Genomic DNA, 21,137 nt, shown 5'->3' with positions numbered 1-21,137 from the left:
TGGGGATAGAATTCTGAGTTTGTAGGTTCCTTTTTATGTTTTATTTTTCAGTACTTTAAAGATACTTCTTGATTGTATTATGGCTTGCATATTTTCTGAAGATTAGCGTTCTGTAATTCTTACTTTTGTGCATTATGTTTTTCTTTATTCTTGATTTTCAGCAGTTTGACTTTAATGTATTTAGATATGTGTTTGGTATTTATCCTTCTTGGGTTTCTTGGATCTTTACTTTGATGTCTTCATTATTGTATAAATTTTTCAATCATTATCTCTTCAAATATTCTGACTCTTCTATTTTTGAGACTCCAATTACACTATCTTGACCATTCGATATTGTATTACCTAATTCTGTTTTTTTTTAACTCTTTTTTTCCTCTTTATATTTTAATGGGAATCATTTCTCTTGATCTACTAAAAAGTGCACTGTTTCTTTCCTTAGCTGTCAAAGAAATTTTTTCCCTCTCATATCACATTTCATTTTTATTTCTAGAATTTCCATTTGATTTTCAGTTGACTATTAAAGTTTCCATATCTCTGCTGAAATATCCCATCTATTTATATATATTGTCTGCCATTTCCAACCGGATACTTTAACATATTAGTCATAGTTATTTTAAAATTCCTATTTGATACTTCTAACATCTGGGTCATATCTGAGTCTGATTCTCTTGATTTCTTTATCTTCTCTCATGGGTCATTATTCATTTTTCTGGCTTTGTGTTAGGCAGAGTTTACCTCATATCTGGGGTTGGTCTTCAACAGGAGTTTTCTGCCCCTGCCCTAGTGGGAACCCACCTCTCCTTGTTATAGGAATCATATCTTGGACCCAGGAAGGTTATATGTCACTCCTCAGTGGGTAGCATTCTGCCCTTCTATGTAGCAGTTATCTCTTCATATATCCTAGGGGCCAGAGGGGCTCCTTTCCCTCCCCAGAGCCAGACTGGTTTTGCTTCTACTCCTCCCCCAGCAACAGTGGATCTTTTCTTGGTCTCCGTTGGCAGGAGGATTTGGCGCCTCGAGCAGCTTAAAGCTCTTGCTTGGTAAGAGAAAAGGTCCATGGAGTTGGGCAGGACTTTGTGCCCATCCCCAGCAGTCAGATCACCTCATTCTCACTGGTGCCGCAAGGAAATGTCTTGTCCTCAAGCTTTCTAATATCATCCAGTGGAGGTCCAAGGAAAGAGCTTGCTCATAAATGCAGTTTTGTGTCTTGGACTCCCAGCTATTCCAAACTACATGTTAGCCTACACTAGGCATTTAACAATTTGTTAAAATTTAGCTGACTTTTTTTTACCCACTTATATAGGGGCCACAATTTTTACCTGTTCACTGCCAAAAGTGAAATGGTTTGTGTGTCTCTTCTCTCATTGAAACAACTTGTCCCTGTTTAGAATTCAGATTACTTTATTGCCTTGTGACCTCGGATCTCTGATACAATCAAGAATTATGTTTTTATAGATTATTCAGCTTTTTTCTGTTAGTGTGGGGGTAACATTCTTTTCAGCTCTCTATGTCCTAACTGAAAGTAGTAGTCTCTAGAAATAAATATATTTTTAGTTTCTCAGACGGTTCTAATGAACAAAAGGATTGAGGATCACTTCTAGGAAAGGGGATTTTTATTCCTAAGAATTTGCTTTATAAATATAGAACTGTTTCATAAATCTACATTATAGAACTGTGGTTAGTGCGAGTGTTATTAGAATTACAAAGCCTATCCTAATATAGTCTTCTAGCTTGAAAATGGAAAATTTGAAGATTTAGAACTGAGCCTAATAGAGGGTATAGGTTTATCTGCTTTCCTCAGCCAGTTCTGGAGTGTTTCTGGTCTTTGACTACAAATTCTGCTTTTTACTCTTCATGACTGATCTAATTATTATCAGAAGGGAAGCTGTTTATCTGAGGATTTTTACACAAAGGATCGAAGGCTGTAGTCTGATTTCCAAGGATCATTTGTTCACTGAAATTCCAGTTCACCTTGATCTCCAGTCAAGATCCTCAGCTACTCTGGATAAGAGAAGCATTCTAACAGTCAAAGAAAATCTGCGACCATGACTCTTTCTTAATGCATGTGTTTGCCATTGGCAGAACCGCATTGCAAAGCGCAGTAGGAAGCTGGTTGACTATGACAGTGCTCGCCACCATCTGGAAGCTTTACAGAGCTCCAAGAGGAAGGATGAGAGTCGAATATCTAAGGTAGGGTTTGATCCAACTGTTGACACCACTCCATATTCTGTGACCTATATTAACTTTGCTTTTAAAAATTAAATGTTTCCTTTTCAAAGGAGATTGGAATCAGGATAGAATTTAAACTGAAACATGTTGCTTGTGGACTGCTTTCCAAAATTTGTAATTAAAATAAGGTTTTTCATATTATTATAGCATTCACATGGGTGACACTGACTCATACATTTTTATCAGAATAAACTTTGGCCCCCAACAACACTGTATGATCAAAGAAAGTAATACGTGTTTCTGTACTTCTTTCTATGGTTGTGGTCCATACTTGATGCTAAAATGCAGATTCAGATAGTGAATCAAGTTTGAAAATTTTAGGCATAACTTGTGATTGAGAGTACAGACATGTGCTAGACTTGCATAACATTCATTTTGTTTTAGAAAACCCATTTCAATGGCTTTTACTGTATAAGTCAGTCATTTACAGATGTCAATTAATTGATGACATCTGCTGACTATTCCATTTGCTTCCAGTCTTGCTTCCTCCTATTTGCCTACACATAGCTGCCTGAACGACCTTTCTACATCACATATCTAGATATGTTTCTCCACTGCTTAAGTCTTTTAATGGCTCCCATTGCCTGTAGAAAAAATTTAACTTCCTTACCACGGCATATACAACCTTCTCATTTTGGTTATGACTCACCTATCCATCCTTATCAACATTCAGTGTCTTCTTTCCTCTCCTCTCCTTCTTCCATACACATATACTAAGCTGGTGCCTCCATGACCTACACATCACTTCTGAGCAGCTGCAATAATAGCTGTTCTTCTTGATGTGAGACCTCATAGATGTCAGACACCATGTTCAACACTCATCTATATCACCTTTCCTTAATACTCACAAAATCTGTCAGATGGGCACTTTATGGATAAAGTATCTGAGATAAAAAGCAATCTGACAAGTTGACAAGGTTAATAAACTAAAATTCTAACCCAAGGAACCACTACCTTTATGTATTACAATGCCTTATCCCTTCTTTAGCAAACATTTGCTAATTCTTCAAGATTCAGTTTAAATATTACCTTCTCTATGGAACCTTTCTGTTCTCTGTACCATCTCCCCCAGGAGATGCTCAAGAACAGATTAAAGGCACTATCTTGCAATTTAATTATTTAGGTTTCCCATTAGACTGAGAATTTCTTGGGGAAGCATCCATATTCAGTATCCAGAGCAGAGCAGTTATGATATAGTCAGTCAACATATTTTTGTAGAATGTTTGAATCTGCCAAAGACTGTAAGAGCAACCATTATAATCAATTCAGTTTTCTTCTTTTAATAAAACTTATTATTTCACTTTTATTGAAAAAATTATGCAGATATTAAGCAGACTAAATTTTTACCTTCCCAAAATGTTTCCAGGATGCCATAAAGCTATTCCTATTAAATGTTTTGTTATATATAGAAATGGCTTGTGTTTGTGTGATGTTTTTTAGTATAAACACATGTTATGTGTCATTTTTAGGCAGAAGAGGAATTTCAGAAAGCACAGAAAGTGTTTGAAGAGTTTAATGTTGACTTACAAGAAGAATTACCATCATTATGGTCAAGGTAAAGATGTTTATGTACAGGTTGTACATATCTCTTTTAGAAGTTCATGAACAGTGAATAATCCATATCTTGTCTTTGTTGCCAGTGATGGTTCAGCACGGTCCAGTGGAAGTGTTCTATAATCTATGTTTTCCAATAAGGTAGCTATTTGCCATATGTGGCTGGCTGTTGAACATGTGGAATATAGCTGAATTTTAAATTTAAGATATTTTGTTTTAATTCATTTAAATTTAAATAAACTTATGTAGCTAACAGCTACTATATGGGATGACACAGTTTTAGACCTTGATATAGTTATCAAGTGGAGACCCAAATCTCAATTAGAGGAATTAGGAGAACTTCTCACAACCTTGAACTTTACAAGGATACCCTTTTAGTTCTTGACAGAATTTCCTTTATTCCAAGATGTTATCTAGACTTCTGGCTTTGATACTAAGCCACTACTTTCAGCCCTGAACTACCTATTCACCTGAACTTCATTCTTATTTTAGATACTAATTATTCTTATTTATAGGTACTTTTCATTTCTTATGGCATCAAGTGCTTCTTATTTATAGATATTCTACATTTCTCATGTAGTTAAATGCAGTTTTCCTACTCAGTGGTAAAACCAAGAAGTTCTTAGGTGGAGTGGGGCATTAGGTCTCTCAATTTCCATCAGCACCTCCTATGCCACCACCCTAAATAAGCAGAATTGTGCTTGCCATGCAACATTGCTTTAAGTCAAATCCTCTGACCCAATTTACAACCAGATTGTTTTTCCTAAAACCTTCCTATATTAAAATTCTAGAGCTTCTACTTACCTTCCAAAATTATAAGCATTTTAAGGATCAAGACTGGAATTTGTCCATTTTGTGTTCAGCCTTAGTGCTGTTGATTTTTTTGTCAACAGTAGGCACTCAGAGTTTAATTTTGAATTATTGAAATATCAAGAGAATATTTTGGTTAATTCATTATAAAACTAGCCTATAGGACATGTCCAATTCACTGTCTAGCCTTAACCAAAATATGTGTGAAATTAACTCACTGCTCATCTGAATTTACCTATTCTTTCAACATCTACATTTCTCTTTTTTGGATACTATCATTCCTGGGATCAAAATTTTGGAGCCATTAACTATAGGAAACCAAAAAACCATCAAAGAAAACAATTCATTCTTTTTCTGTTTAGTCTTCTGGGTTGATTTCCCTCTCTCTATTCTCATTGCCACCACCCTGACCCTCATCATCCTCTTGTGGATTATAATGGTAGTCTCGCTCTCACATTGCTGTCTTTGAACTCATCCTGTACACCTTTTTATTCAGAAGCTCCACTGTAACATGTTGTCATTGGCTTAGGAACTTACTGTGTGTGGCCAAGGAAGACCTCACCTCTCCCCCAAAGAGGATTTTGAACAAACTGAATATATAAACTTTTAGGGATACAGATAAGACAAATATCTATAATTTTAATTTATTTAGTCATTTATACCATTTAAAATCACAAATTATATGAAATTGTGTTTTTAAAGAAATATTTTTTTACACTCACATTTTAAGAAATACTTATATCCAAATCTTTATATATATCTTTGGCATCCATGTCTTTGTACTCATTAAAGACACTCATCGGGTCAGCCAATAGTTCTCCAGAGCTTGTCTTCTCCCTCAATAGATATTCCATCTGAAACACAAGTTGTCATTTGCATAGAAGTAAGACAGTTTATTTTCATTTCTCTTTTAAGGAATTTTTTGTGATCTCAAACATAGTTACTCCATTGCTTTTTAAACTGATCTTTTAAAAGGCTCGAGCACCACAATGTTTAACATGTCCAATTATGAGACAGTACTCCTGGGAAAATTGCCAAAATTGTCAAAAGTCTGGTACATATTATTTGCCTTATATGTATTGGATATGTAACATTTTTTTTATTGCTCTATCTAAAACTAACATTGATTGATGTAGTTTCTGGTTTATGTGTCCTCCCCAAATAGTACTTGTTATTCAAAAAAAATAATTGTCAGAATATCTTGAATTTTAAAGACTTTGTAAGGACTTAAACACAATGGGAATATTTAAGGGACAAATTTTAGAGAGACATCTTTCCAAAGGTATATATCTGGTCATATACAATATAAATGCTTCAGTGCTTTTTAATCCAGTCTAACTTCTTATTACAGCACTCAAGTCTCATTCTCTTTATGTTAATCAGATTCTGTTCTTTGGTCAAAACCAAAGCTTAGGCCTTTTTTATATACAATGTGTTCCTTGACTAAACCCAGATTACTCAACCACAGTAGTGTAAACTGTGTGTGTGTGTGTGTGTGTGTGTGTGTGTGTGTTCTATGAAAGAGAGAGAAATCATTCATTGAATACTTTCTATTTGCAAGGCATCATTCTGTATACTTTACATGCATAATCTCTCATCACAATTATAGATATCCCCATTTTACACATGAGGAAGATAAGGGTTATTATCACTTAAACACCTTGCCTACGATTATAAAGTTTATAAATCCTAAAGCTGGCCTAAGGTTTAAAGTTTGTAAATCCTAAGCTGACTTAAAAACACTTCTGTGGTTTTTCCTATAAATTATGCTGTCTGTATTTAGGGCTTGTATTCAGTCTTTCATAAATAAAATTGATTTCATAAAGTTATTTCAAAAATACATATATTTTTCTCCCAGCCGTACTGCTCTACCTTTAGCCGTACTGCTCTACCTTTAAATTGAAGTTAATACTTTGTATCTTCTATGCCTCCCATGGTGATGCATAATACTGGACATATAGTTATGAGTATTTATTAACTGATTTATTCATGAAATCCTGCATGAAACTATTCATAACCATTGAAAATGTTGAAAGAAGTGTTCCGTATATATTGTTATGTCCAATTGGTGTATAGTGGTATTCAAGTATTTTCTTATTGACTTTCTGCCTAGTTGTTCTATTCATTATTGAAAGTGAGATATTGAAGTCACCAACTTTAATGGTGAATTGTCTATATTTCTTCAATTCTGTCAGCTTTTATTTCATGTATTTTGAGACTATATTGTTAGGTGTATATGTTTATAATTGGTGTATCCTCTGATGAATTCACTGTTTGATCTTTATAAAATGTCCTTTGTTTTCAATAACTAATTTTGCCTATTTTTGTCTGATATCACAATAGCCACTTAATTCTCTTTTGATTACTCTTTGCATGAGTGAACTTCTTTTACTTTCCACTTCTTTGTGTCTTTGAATCTAAAGTGTGTTTCTTATAGATAGCATATAGCTAGATTGTGGGTGTGTGTGTGTTTTATCCATTATGTCAACCTCTGCCTTTTAATTGGTGTGCTTACTTCATTAATTTAATTACCAACAAAGTAGGGAATATGTCTACCATTTTATTAATTGTTTTTAGTATGTCATATCTTTTTTGTTCCTCTGTTCTCTAATTATTATCTTGTATAGAAAACGATTTCAGAATTTTGGGTGCATAAGGGAGAAGAAAAATGAAGTACTACCTAGAGGGAGATATAGGTTCAATTTTAAAAGAAGAAATATTAGAGTATGTTTGTTCCAAAGGAGCTTAAAATTTATAACAGATGATAGAGAAGTAATCCCAAAGAAGGAAGTATTCCAAAGAGAATGTTTGAACTAAATTTTTAAAAATGATTAAAATCACAATTTAGTGAAAAGGATTTTCTAGGCTGAGGTAAAGCATGAATAAAGCCATGGAGATTGGAGCAGATGTGTGGGTTTATGGAACTTTATTTAGTTTGTTGTAGCTGGATGTCAGAGTGAAAGTGTCCAGGAGGAGAGTTGTGGTGATTAAGCAGGAGAGAGGCAATGGTCAGATTCATTTATAACTCATTCAGCAAATATTGATTAACCACCCACTACGTGCCAAGTACTCTTTTAGGTGCTCAAGATCTTGTACTAAAGGTTTTTGTTTTCTTGGAGCTTCCATTGAAGTATAGGGAAAGGCAATTACCAAGAAAAGAAATTAAGAATAAAATATTTTTAAAAGTTTAATACAGAAAATAAAACAAGATAATTTAATAGAGAATGACTTGAGATGGGATAACTAGTATAGATGGGGAAGTAAGGAAAGTGTTCTCTCAGAGAGATAGATAATATATGAGGAAAAGAAAATTTGGGGAAAATAACTGAGTTTTATTTTATATATGTTGAGATTGAAGAATCATTAGGAGGTCCAAAAGGTCTAATAAGCTAACTAGATCTGGAGTCAAAAGAGGTTTGAAAGTCATTATTATATGGGTGGTGGTTGATAACATGACAGTTGATGAGGTGTAGGTAGTGAGATAGATCACATGGCAAGATGAGAGCCAAAGACAACCTTCGGGAGCACCAGCATTTAAGGAATGTGAAGACGTACCTGCAGAGGAGCCTAAGAAGAAATAATCAGAGATGTAAAAGGAGACAGGGAAGGGACCTAGAAGAGCAGTATCTCAAAAAGCCAAGAATAGAGAGAATTTTAAAAGTGAGGAAGTGCCAGGAGTATCACTTACAATAGATCAAGTAAATGAGGCTAAAGATGCATTTTCTTTGGTGAATTTTCAGAGAAGTTCCAATCATTGGGGGGTGGGGGGTAGGGTGAAAGCCTGATTACAAGCCTTGGAGATTCGACGAAAGATGAGGAAGCAGAAATAGTGGATATCATCAGTTATTTTGAGGATCTTGGCTATTATGGGTATGAGGAATCTTAGGAGATGTAGGGGGATGACAGGGCAATAGAAGCCTTTTAAAATAACTTTGGTCATTTTGAGAAGATAGAAGTGGCAAAGGTGAGATGATTTAGGACTGAATATATATGGGGCAGGTAAAGGGTGAGGTCAGGGGGTGAGGATGTTGACAGAGCTTGCCAGAGCATGTTGAGGGGTGTACCACAGGGTTTGCTTGGTAGAGCAAGATGTTGAGCCTGAGGGGACAATAGCCTGGTAAAAAAAAAGGGGGGTCCATTATCTCAGATGAAAGAAAAAAGTTAGACTCTATAATTTAAAAAGCACTTATTGAGTCAGGTACTAGGGGAGCGATAGCAGGGGGTTACATATGAATCCCTCCAAAATAAAAATAAAATAATTTTTAAAAAAGCAAACAAATGATATTAATTCCACTCTTCTTTCTAGAAAACTAGGGTCCTTCTGACATATGGAGCAGGTGTCAACCCATCTGTACCTGCCTTCTGTTTAAATCTGACCTGTTTTTCAGGGCAGCCTAAATTTGTCCTCTCAAACAGTTGTTTGCATCTGGTACAAGGCTCATTAATTCCCTCATCTCTCAATTCCTTTAGCTGTTTCTATCAGATCTACTCATTTAAGATATTTAAGATATTTACATATATGCCCTTTTGTGATAACTTTGACATTTACATTCTGTCTTGAAATCTGCTTTTTTCTTTTAACCAGTATGCTCCAGTATGAATGGAGCATATGTTCATTAATCAGCATCCACTATGGGATAGTTAGTTCCTGGAGACATCTTAGCCCATCACTAGGCATGCACCTAGAGTTGGATAGGCCCTTTGTTTAGTAATTGAATGAAGACAGTTATGAGGAATTACTGCCCAGTTGATTGGGGTTCTAGAAAAGGGATCCTGGGTTGCCACTTAAAGAGCCCAGGAAGACTATGCAAACTATGAGTTGCGTCCCTTTGTACAGGGTTGTCAGGGAATCTGTAGTCTCTCACCTATCCAGCTGCTGCCTTAGTTAGCTTCCCAAACACAGGCCCAGACCCTCCCCTTTCCCTTGTTTCAAACATGACCAAGGTCTGTAAATAACCATTGCCTGCTTTGGTTATTTACAGACCTTGTGCTTTGTGGTCTGGAAGGTCTGCATCACCGGGCTCTCATATTCTGGGTTTCTGGTCTGACTGTCTCCAGTACTTACTATTTCCCAAAAAGATTATGCCAGGATTTTCTTTATTAATACATGTTTATGTATATGTATATTCATATACATATATTCACATTAACATGGATAGAGAGATATGTATATCTCTACATGGATGCAGAGATATGTATGTACATATACATATGTATATATGTATATGTATATAATTCTAAATCAAAATATGTTACAAAATATGTGAAATTTGGAACTCATGATCACTTGTAGATACAAAACATTAAGATTAAGTGAAACATTTGTCTTTCTCTGCCTTATTTCACTTAGCATAATGCCCTCAAGCTCCATCCATCTCATTGCAAATGGCAGGATTTCCTTTTCTTCTCATGGATGAATAAAGCATGCACACAATAATATTCTTTCTATCTATCTGTCTATGTATCTATCTCATCTTCTTTATACATTCACCCATTGATGGACACTGAGTTATATCTTGGCTATTGTGAATAATACTGCTGTGAATGTGGGAATGCAGATATCTCTTTAAGATCTGGAATTGCTGGGGTCATATGTAGTTCTATTTCTAATTTTTTGAGGAAACTCCGTACTATTTTCCATGGTGGTTGCACCAACTTACATTCCCACCAGCAATGCCCAAGTGTTCCCTTTTCTCCATACTCTCACCAACACTTGTATTTCTTATCTTTTTGATGATAGCCATTCTAACATATGTGAGGTGATACTGTGTGATATATATGTGGAATCTCAAAAAAAAAAAAGGCAAACTCATAGATACAGAAAATAGAAGAGTGATACCAGGGGCTTGGGGTGGGGCAAATAAGGAGAGATGGCAAAAAGGTACAAACTTTCAGCTATAAGATGAATAAGGCCTGAGGATGTTATGTAAAGGAGGATGACTATACTTGATAACACTGTATTATATAATTGAAATTTGCTGAGGCAGTAGAACTTGAAAGTTCTCATCCACACAAAAAGATAAATGTGAAGTGATGGATGTGTTAATTAATTAGACGGGAGAATTCTTTCACAATGTGTATGTATGTCAAGTCACCATGATGTACACCGCAAATCTCTTAGTGATTTTATTTGTTAAATATACCTCAATAAAGCTGAAAAAAAGATGAAAGAAATACAAATAAACTAGTCTTATAAAGTTAAAAAAAGATTGAATGGAATACAGTAGAAATTTAGGGCAAGGTTAAGTTATAGAAAAAGCAAATCTTATTGGTGAGATGGATTTATCACTCAACTATTCTTTTACCTCTGAATCTCTAAAATTGGACTTCTAGCTTTTATTTTGTTACAATTACAAACCACCTAGTTCATGAGAAAACACAAAAATAACACTATGCATGCTTAAGGAAAATTTCTTGGCAAATATTTCATGCTTTTCTATTGTGTTTTCCTCATTTTGGTTCCAAATACTGGTTCTCTGATTATTAATTGCATGACCTTGGACAGATAACCTCTCTGTGCCTCAGTTTTCCTGAATATAAAGTGGGAACCATTACCTTGAGGATAATTATGAAAATTAAGTGAGGGAACATATAAAAGTGCTGAGATGGCTGTTCTCTCTAGTGACTTTAACAATGATGGAACGTTTGTCCAAATCTGCTTGTTGAACTCCTACACACAACAGAGTACAGCTAAACCCCTCAAAAATCCCTTTTCTCTATTTTTTTATCTCATTGTTTAAATAAGAGGCATGCCTACTGTGTACAGGCACATTCCTGTTCCCCAGTAATAATTGTTCTTATCATAAACTCCCTGACTAGTGTTCATCCCATATATTAGGCCTATCTGATGTTTCTGGTATGTAAGTCCTTACTTGCTCTTGATTGAGATTTGGAATCTAATTAACCAATCAGGACTCTGGGGTTATTTTTGAGAATGTTATTGAAGCAGAAACATGAATTAAATCAAAGTGTAATTTACTCAGATTCAGAAAGATTGATTTAATTCAGAGCCCGAAGAGCCCTCATTTAGAGCAGAGGGAGCTCATTGAGGGTACTGGGCTGAATCCACTGGGCTGACTGGTGTGCTTACTGTGAGGGAGCTAAACAGATGAAGAGATTTTGCTCATGTCACAGAACATCCCGCACCCCATGACTTTGTTTTACAAACATGTTTGAGATATTTGCAAATGGACAGCTTGGATTTTTATTTGCTCAATGAAGGCACACTCTTATTTTATCTGAATAATTGTAATTAATTTGTAGGTCTTTTATTTTCTTCTGTTACACAAACTTGAGAATCCAAATACATGATATCAAACCAGACCATTTATATTTTATAAAAATTAAAAATAAATTATCTCAAAACCATTATAAGGTACATATCTAAAATACAAATAAATTCTTAGGCAGTGATTCCAAAAGTGTTATCTCTGAACCAGCAGCAATGGTATCATATAGAGCTGATTAAAAATGCAAATTCTGAGCCCCCATCTCAGACCTACTGAATCAGAAACGAACCTCCAGATGATTCTGAAACACACTTGAGTGTGAGAACCATTGTCTTGGGATGTTAACTACATTTTAGGAGAGGTTGTGCTTTATGCCAATAGATGTTATTTTTATCCATATTTTTGATTAGGAAGGTTGGGCAAGTCTTGGGTCAATTATCCTATTTAACTCAGTGTTACTCAAAATTATATAAATAAAACCTGCTTTTAGTATATTTCATTACCATTAATAATACAATTTTGCTGACCGTACTTCTTTCTTCCTTGTATCTCCACATGATAGGCGAGTTGGATTTTATGTCAATACTTTCAAAAATGTCTCTAGCCTTGAGGCCAAATTTCATAAGGAAATTGCAGTGGTGAGTAATGTTTATTTTTACTTGTGGAATATAGAATAAACGAACATTTATTCGGGAGGCAAATGAAATGGCATAGCCTTAGGCAAAATATTCACTCACTTGCATGTTTTTATTTAAGAGTGTATTTTTACTCTCAGTAGTATTTCTATAATTTTTTTTGTGACCACATAGTACTCTACGTCTTGCAAAAATTTTAGTTTGTGCATATACAAAAATGCTCTCATGAATCATTGGCTGGTTTTATTTCTTTTCTGAATTTATTTTTTTCATTGTCACAATCTCACAGGTTTTTTTTCTCCAGTCAATTTTTAAAGTTAGAGTTCCATGTGGTGCTTTAGGCTGAGGAAAAATTGGTCTTCATGTATTCAGATAATCAATAGTATGATCAACTCGTATTTTCTTAGTTTAGCAGAGTGGTCGTATGACTTTATTTCTAGTATAGTCAATGTAAACAATAATTTTTTGTTTTCTGCCCTGTACTGTGGTTAATAAATATATTTTAATATTGTTTTAGTTTATTTGTGTTCATGGCCTTTCAATTTTGACATGAATTTTAAATTGGACCATATACAGAATTTAAATTATTTTGAGACTGTCCATACTATTATGAGATACTTAGCATTTCAATAAACAGTTCCTTTTGGGGGGCAATAACCTAATTAGGCACCAAAATGACTTGCAGCTAATAGACAAGTGGCCTCTGTCTCATTAGCTCTGCCACAAACTGTATGAAGTGATGATGAAACTGGGTGACCAGCATGCTGACAAGGCCTTCACCATTCAAGGAGCTCCCAGGTAGGCCATGTTCATCAGAGCCAAGTTTGTGTCTATTCACCTTAACGAAATGCTTGTTGCAATTTATGAAGTGTGTACCAGCCAATACTATTTTACTCATACTATAAAAATCTAAAACAAAGGAGCCTTTCCTTGTAGAAGCTGACACCAGCCTTAGTTCTATGCTTTTATATTTACCGTTAGCCTCCAAGTTTACCCACCATGGGCTTTTGCCATTGTCAAAATTGAATTGACTATCTGCCTATCTCTTTTCCATGGGACTTGAGAGCAATGGTATAAATTTTGACATATAATTTCTTGTTGTGCACTTATTACTTTCTTTGGAGAAGAAATTAATTCCCCAAACTCACAGCAGTTAGTCCTGATAATTATTGATGGTGATGACATCTTTAATGAATCCATTTTAGGAAAGGAAAGACAAAGTATGTAAGACCTCACTGTCATCTTACCTCCTAACTCCATCTTGCAGATATTGCATTGTTTTGCTTTTATTGCACATGGTTTATTTTGAGTATGTCAGTCAAATGCACCAAAGGCCCAGTGATCCATAGGAGAATTGTCTCTGTCTCCACAGTTCGGCTTCACACCAGCTTTCTTCTGTGATTTTGAAACCCCTTTTATTCTATCCTTCTCAGACATAATATACTCAGGAAATGCAGGCAAATGAGCCTTAGCCTGGAAGTTGAAAAGACCCAGTTTTCAGTTTTATGACTCTAGTTAACATGCTTTGCCTTTCTTGAGTAAGTCCAATAACTTCTCTAGTTAAAGATCTCATTTTTTTAATCAATAAGAAAACAGATGCTATTGAACTAAACGGCTTTATGGTAGTATGTAGTCGTGACAGTCTATATTTGCAATTTTAACATCAATGTATATACTTATACACACATATTTATACAAACACACATACTCTTACACATGTACCACCATTTGCATGTGTCAGTGTTTGGATCTCACTGGAGATAGCTAATATTGTTATTCTTTGCTCTTTGGATTAGCTGTACTGAGCGTGAAGTGTATCTTCTCTTTCTCAGGGAAAGAACGTTGCCTAAAAGAATATATGAAAGGAGTGCTGTTTCCAATACAACTAGAAACAAAGGAAGAATTGTAATATCAAAATAACATTTGGATGTTTTAGAAATGAAATGCATCAAAAATTAAGGGTTGCTCCCTTATAAAGAGATGAAAGGGACAAATGAATCTGAAAATTTCAAAGTTGCTAAATCAGATACAGTGAAGAGAATGAGGCCACTGGTCACTTAACAAATCTTCCTTTCATTTTTTTTCCAATGTTCCTCTGCAGAATGAGGTGGTGAGTGAGCTCTGCAGGATCTATCTCTATTAAGCATAGATTGGGGCTATGCTTCTGACAGAGGCCATGATTGTTGGCACATAGCCCCAATCATGTGGTGTGTTCTGTTTTCTCTACAGGACCCATTACTTTGTAGACCATGCTGCTTTGTACATGTTCATTTATTTTGGGGTGCTGATCCTGTTTTCTCAATCTATACACTTGAAATTCTTAGCGAGCAGGGTATGTCCCAAGAGTCTTCTTAATCATTGCATTTGGACTGTTCACAGGCATCTGGGCTGGTGCCAGGGATGTGGTAGATTCTTGGTAAATATTTCTGACTCTTCCATCACATAATTTGTTAGCACATTTCAAGGTGCCCGAGATGAGTCTTTGTTCCATAAGGTATAGAAGGAGAAATAGTTAATGAATTAATTTCCACATGTTATCAGAAAGCACTCCTTAAAATCTTAATTAACACTATCCTACAGATGCCTTATAACATAAAATTTATAATTTGCAGAGTAAGTTTTTCTCTAGTTTATGACAGCATGATTCTCTTGTAAATCAAAAGTGAAATTATTTTAATTCAGTTTATGTTTGGATGATTCTTGCAGAGCCTGTTTGGCACAGTGGAAAGAACAGGAGGTTGCATTACTATGGGCTAAATTCAGATCCACTAAATTGCCAAGTCACTTTAGAGATTTTTAACCCCTCTGCAATCATATTGTGATGATTAGGGATAATATATAAACAGGGCCTGGCACATGTAGTAGTCAAGAAACATGTAGTTACTACAACACTGTTAATACTATGCAGAATTAACCTGGAAGGGGGAATAGATAACAAACAGTACCTGTTTTATCAGGATGTCTCTGGGATGGGGGCCTCTGATAAATAAGTACTACTCCTTAGAAGTTCCTTTGCTTAAATCTTGTGTGTTCATCTAGTGATTCGGGTCCTCTCCGCATCGTGAAGACACCATCGCCACCCGAGGAGCCTTCCCCCATCCCGAGCCCGACAGCTAGTCCCAATCATATACTAGTGCCTGGGTCTCCGGCACCAGCACGGCCTCGGTCACCTTCACAGGTAGGAAGAGATCAAATACATTCGAGTGACCAGCGAGATGACCTCATCTGGGAAAGCCCCACAAATGCTGAGGCATTGAGAAGAGTTTCTGGTGGGAGACTTTGAGGCGGGAGGCTTTAGGCATTATGATTGTCACTAAAGAATCGACTCATTTTTCTTATATGGATTTTTTAATTTTCTCACACACCCTATGCTTTAGTGTGTAGAGACTGTTCCACAATTTTAGCTTCCTCAGTCTTGTATGCTGTCCTCTCCCATCTCTTGTTCTCAGAATCCTTTCCTTCAAGGCTCTGTTTAGTCCTACCTACTCCATGAAACCTCCCTCCTGTAGCTCTTTAGGCGAGTACGACCAAGAAAAGCTGTTATGTGTATATGACATTTCACATTTTTTTTTATAACCCACCATATTTTGCATATGAATATACACTCAATAAGAGTATAGGAAACAAATGATTGAAAAAAACAGTAAGGGCCAGAGAAAGGTAAATATAGAGAAAAATTGCTACCCTTATCTCCCCTACTTTGAGTGAAAATGAAATTTCTATAAGAAAATTTGGAAGTCCAGTTCAGCTTGAGCTTTCATGTGTGTGGTTGAAACTAAGGGAAGTCACAGGAAGACATATGTAACAGACAGAACTCTATAAAGTTTTTACTTTAGAAAATACTGAAGAGGAAAATGAAATGTATGCTGCTTACATGTGGTCTAGTTGATTCCAATGAAAAGCTTGCTTGATTTTAATTTTAAAATTCTAATTTATTGCTGAAGTGAGAAATAACTTTCAGTTTACTTCAGAGAAGGTATTGTCTCAGTTTACCTTAGAGGCATAGGCACCTGGCCTTGCAGCCCTGTGTGTAGCCCTTGTGTTAAGACGAAGGGAACCCCTGAGCCTGAATTTTTCTCATTGGACCAGTGCTTGTCAGTGCTCAGAGAGCCACCCAAGCAGAGAGCATTCTTTGCCTGAATCATGTAGGCTTATTTCTATATGCATATATGAATTTCTATCAGTGATCAGTCTGTCATCTCAGCTCTGTTCACATGACAGTTCTACATGTCTCATACATTATCTTTTGGCTGAGTTAACTACTGTTTGTTTGTGTTTAATGCTTTGTAGACAAGGAAAGGGCCTCCTGTCCCACCTCTGCCTAAAGTCACCCCAACAAAGGACCTGCAGCAGGAGAACATCATCAATTTCTTTGAGGACAACTTTGTTCCAGAAATCAGTGTGACGACACCTTCCCAGGTGAGTTCCTAGTACAGAGGGGGCATATCCGTGAAGTACCATGGCAGAGGGACTCTGAGGGGTCAGCTCTAGAGAAAGTGACAGACGTTAAAGTCAGCAATATAATTTTAGTTACCATTTGGATTTGCTTGGTATGTCTATAGCATTCTCAAATGGGAGATGTATATATTTCAAAATAGTGATGTTATTTTTGATTATTAAGAATAGTACATACTTATTGTAGAAAATTGGGAAAATATCAAAAAGTATAAAGTGAAACATTTTAATAATCACTTAAATCATACTTTGGTTTATTTTCTTTCAGTCTTTTTTCAACCAAGTATATATTGATTTTGCACCACAAAATTTAAATTTAGATTTTATTATGTATTCCTGACTTTTCTACTTAATCTCATTGAGCATGTTTTTGTGTCATAGTATTATCTTTTCAAAAAAAAAACTCTGTTTAACCAGAGCATTCTATTAGATGTATGTAGCAATCTCTAATTGTGACTACAGGTGGCGTCCAGTTATTCCACTATACCACCAGCACTTTGGTGAACATCAATGTATATGAATTCATGTCTGCATCTTCTGTTATTTCTTTCATATTGCATCCTAGTAAAGAATAGGAAAATGAATTAAAGGAGGTGAATATTTTTTTTTTTTTTCAGCAGGAGTAAATGTATCCATTTACATGATTTGGCAAATGGAAACATCATCATTCCCCCTGCTTTCAGAGATTCCTGGATGCGGGTGCTCCACCTACAGTTACCGTTAGTGGACATGTCCCTGTGAACAAGTTGGTAGTCCACTTTCTTCAAGAATGGTCTTGACTTTCAGAGCTGCTCTAATGCCATCAAAGCCACTCTTTGTTTTAAGAGTGTAAGTCCCCAGAGAAGCCATGCCAATATCATTTTGTCTCAGTGTCCCCAGGGTCAGAAATAATATTTACATTTTCCAAGAGGTACGAACACAGTACTGTAATTACTGAGCACATAGCACATCAATATACCATCCCAATTACAGTCCCATTCTATTGATAATAACAGAAGTAATGTACTGATATCAGGGGGCTCAGAAAATGAAAACTCAGAAATAATGCAGTGGCAAATCATAATTTGTCATTCCTTTCAAGTCCATTTATCAATAGATACCATGCTTTTAGTTAATCATTTTCCTTCTGTTGTTTATATGAGATGCTGAATTTGGTAAGCTAACGAGAGCTTGAAATGTGATTAGCAGCTTCTTTGAGGAGGGAGAATTGCATGTTTATCAGTGCATGGACATATTATGCCTGTGGATACACAGACACCGCCAAGAATAGCTGTCTTGAACCAAACGATCTTACACAGCATTCAGTGTTGCCCTGGCACCAAACTTGAGCAGTTTTCGTTTCTAGGTTGTGCTGCCCTTTGTATTGGCTAATAGCTCAGCTTCATTCTCTTTTTTGCTACATCAGTTTTCAGTTGAGAGTGTTTTAGGGCGATAATACCTTTACTTTCAAGCTGCTTTCTCCGGGACCCTCCAAGAACATCCAATTCTGTCACAAATAGAACATGTGGTCATCTGGAAACCATGTGTGCTTAGCTGTCTCCAGTTAGCAGTTGAGGCAACTGAAGTAGAGAAAACATGACCTGTAGACTACTTGTGAAGTAAAGATGGAGTTCAAGAGTGTTCTTTCTTTTTTAAAACAGTTTTCATTTGCAGTTTGCTGGCTCATAGATAAGGATCCTTCACGGTGGGGAAAAAAAAAGAGTCAAAACACTTTTTAAAATCATAAATGCCAGAAGAGGCCCATTAGGGCTTCTAAGAGCATTAACTTTGCTGGTATTGCTGAGTGAGCATGATTGGAAAAGTCAAGAGTTGGGGACAAGGGAGAGGAAGTACCTTTCAAAACAGAGCCTTCTCTAGTTGCTGCTGCTGCAAGGACACAATTAGGTGGTAGAGCCTCTTGCCCCAACTTAGCTAGTCTTTATGTACAGCTCCAAGGCTGTTGAGAGGGAAGGAAAAGCACCTTTTATAACTTACTGGCTGTATGTCACATCCGTGAGCCTACTAGGCAATTTTGTAAGAACTACCCACCAGAGACATTATGGGAGTACATTTAGGGGTTCAGCTTCATTTATATAGTTTTCTTTTAATCCGGGGAAGAGGCAGAAAGGGGTTCTTTTTTTTTATCATTTTTTCCAAATCTGAGAAGCAACATTCCTCTAGCACCAGGGTCCCCAGCCCCCGGGCCCCAGACCGAAATAGGTCCGTGGCCTGTTAGGAACTGGGACACACAGAACAAGGTTAGCAGCAGACCAGCAAGCAAAGCTTCATCTGTATTTGTGGCCACTCCCCAGCGCTAGCATCACCACCTCATCTCCATCTCAGGTCATCAGGCATAATACTCATAGGAGCACCAGTCCCTGGTGCCAAAAATGTTGGACCACAGAGCATGACTCGAAGCATTTCCATTGACTCAATGACTGTTGGCTTCATGTCATGATGTCAAGAGACGGAGTGAAGCAGGATTTATATTTCAGTCTACTTTTTAGCTTATCAAGTGATACAATCTAGCTTTATTGTAAATTTTTCAGAGGCTGCCTTTTCCTGAAGCAACTTAATCCGCCCCGCCCCCCACCACTTGCCGAGTTGTGTGTTCCTCTGTAAATACAGATATAGCCATTTTGTGTTGCTTCATTCCTTTTGGGTTCCACGCAGCAATTTCTGATTCAGCAGGTCTGGGCTGGGGGCTGAGAATCTGCTTTTCTAACAAGGTCCCAGGCGATGCTAATGCTGCTGGTCTTGAGATTTCACATGAGAACCACTGTTTTAGACCATCAGGATTCCACATGGTACAAGTTTGTGGCCATGAACAAAGTACCACAGTGAATTAACAGATTTTTTTTCCAAAGAAATATCCAACTGAGTGAAGTGTATGTTATGATTAACCATTCATAATTGCTCTACTTAAAAATAATGCAACTTAAAATGTTCCATATTCAGGGTTGTTGTACTTACACACATGTGCTTATGGTAGTAGCTGTGTTAATCAGATTATATGTCAAGTTACATATTATAAGTGAATAGATTGTCTCATCTGGATAGTAATGTTTTTAGACATGCACAGAAAAATGATAAAGTAAATAAATAGAAATTCCAGGAGAAAATGAGATACCAGCCTCCAGGAAGCAGAGTATTGAAAGCTAGAAAGCTGCGATGTATTGAAAAGATTTTCTCCCAGATACATATATTATAATAATATAGAGTGGTCCCTTTGAATTTATTTAATATTTTAAAACCATTTAATCAATCGTTCTACATTTAAGAGATAGTTTATGTCCTCAGTTCGCTATTTTATCATATGCTTTATGGGGAAGAAAAACATTTGTATTAATCCTACTTTTAAACTCAAAATATAATGTTTAAAATATTTCTTATCTCTGGTGGCTTTGGGTGTCTCGTACACCAAGGCTAATCACAGAGATAATTCTCTCTTGAATGTGTCCGGGATTGGAAACAGAAATCTATCAGACCTCCAGAGCCCTCTAATGGTCTCAAACTTTAAATATATCATAGACTCTTTGGGAAATACCCTTACCTGCTTAGTTATAGAGAGATGCCAGGTATCCAGACCAAACGACTGAACTTGCTTTTCTGGTCCTATTTACAAAAATAGGACTGCCAAGGGACAAATCCATTGTATTGTTCCCTATTTTTCCCTCCCAAGAACTTAAATGGAAAGAAGTCCTTTGTGTGTGTGTGTGTGTGTGTGTGTGTTCCTGCATTTTTCATCTAGTCCCATAAGATACTGTATAAAGGGGGTCGTTGATTTTTGAGGCTAGGAGGGGTTGCATCTTCTTTTGCTTTTTCATGGTTCATGTCAGCATGTTCAAGGTTCTGAGTTCTGCAACAGAAGCCATTTGTATAATTAGAGTTTCTCAAATAGTCTCCCCTTTACCCCAAAATACCCTGCTCCTAGAAAACAGGTGTTCTGGTGAAACACTTTGAAAAGGAAGTTTTAAAAGATATTATGACTCTGGAAACCAAATTTATGGCATATAAATAAGATTTTAACAGGAAAACAAGACCAAAAAAAGGCAATCATGCATATGTAAACATACCTATACATTAAGTTTGTATATCTATACATTAAGTTTGTAAACATATCTATACAATAAGTTTGTATAAGTTTGTAAGCATGCATATGTAAACATATCTATACATTAAGTTTGTTTCTTTTTTTCTCCAAAAAATGTTTGGACTGCTTTCTATTCTGACATGATGACTTAAT

At 36.1% G+C, this 21,137-nt stretch overlaps 1 protein-coding gene across 2 annotated transcripts in view; it reads left to right on the top strand.

Moving 5' to 3' along the window:
- The window catches only part of AMPH (amphiphysin), a 196,190-nt gene that overhangs the window by 118,678 nt on the left and 56,375 nt on the right, over window positions 1-21,137 (top strand). For both annotated transcript variants that reach the window (XM_006925336.1, XM_006925335.1), the window contains exons 6-11: window positions 2,083-2,190; window positions 3,699-3,784; window positions 12,385-12,460; window positions 13,173-13,255; window positions 15,497-15,635; window positions 16,748-16,876. In XM_006925336.1, coding sequence (XP_006925398.1) covers window positions 2,083-2,190; window positions 3,699-3,784; window positions 12,385-12,460; window positions 13,173-13,255; window positions 15,497-15,635; window positions 16,748-16,876 — 621 coding nt within the window. The remainder of the gene's footprint in view (window positions 1-2,082; window positions 2,191-3,698; window positions 3,785-12,384; window positions 12,461-13,172; window positions 13,256-15,496; window positions 15,636-16,747; window positions 16,877-21,137) is intronic.

Source organism: Pteropus alecto, unplaced genomic scaffold (genome assembly GCF_000325575.1).
Source record: "Pteropus alecto unplaced genomic scaffold, ASM32557v1 scaffold109, whole genome shotgun sequence".
Lineage (NCBI taxonomy): Eukaryota > Metazoa > Chordata > Mammalia > Chiroptera > Pteropodidae > Pteropus > Pteropus alecto.
Note: the sequence above shows the minus strand (reverse complement) of the source record. Positions and strands in the feature narration are given on the sequence as shown.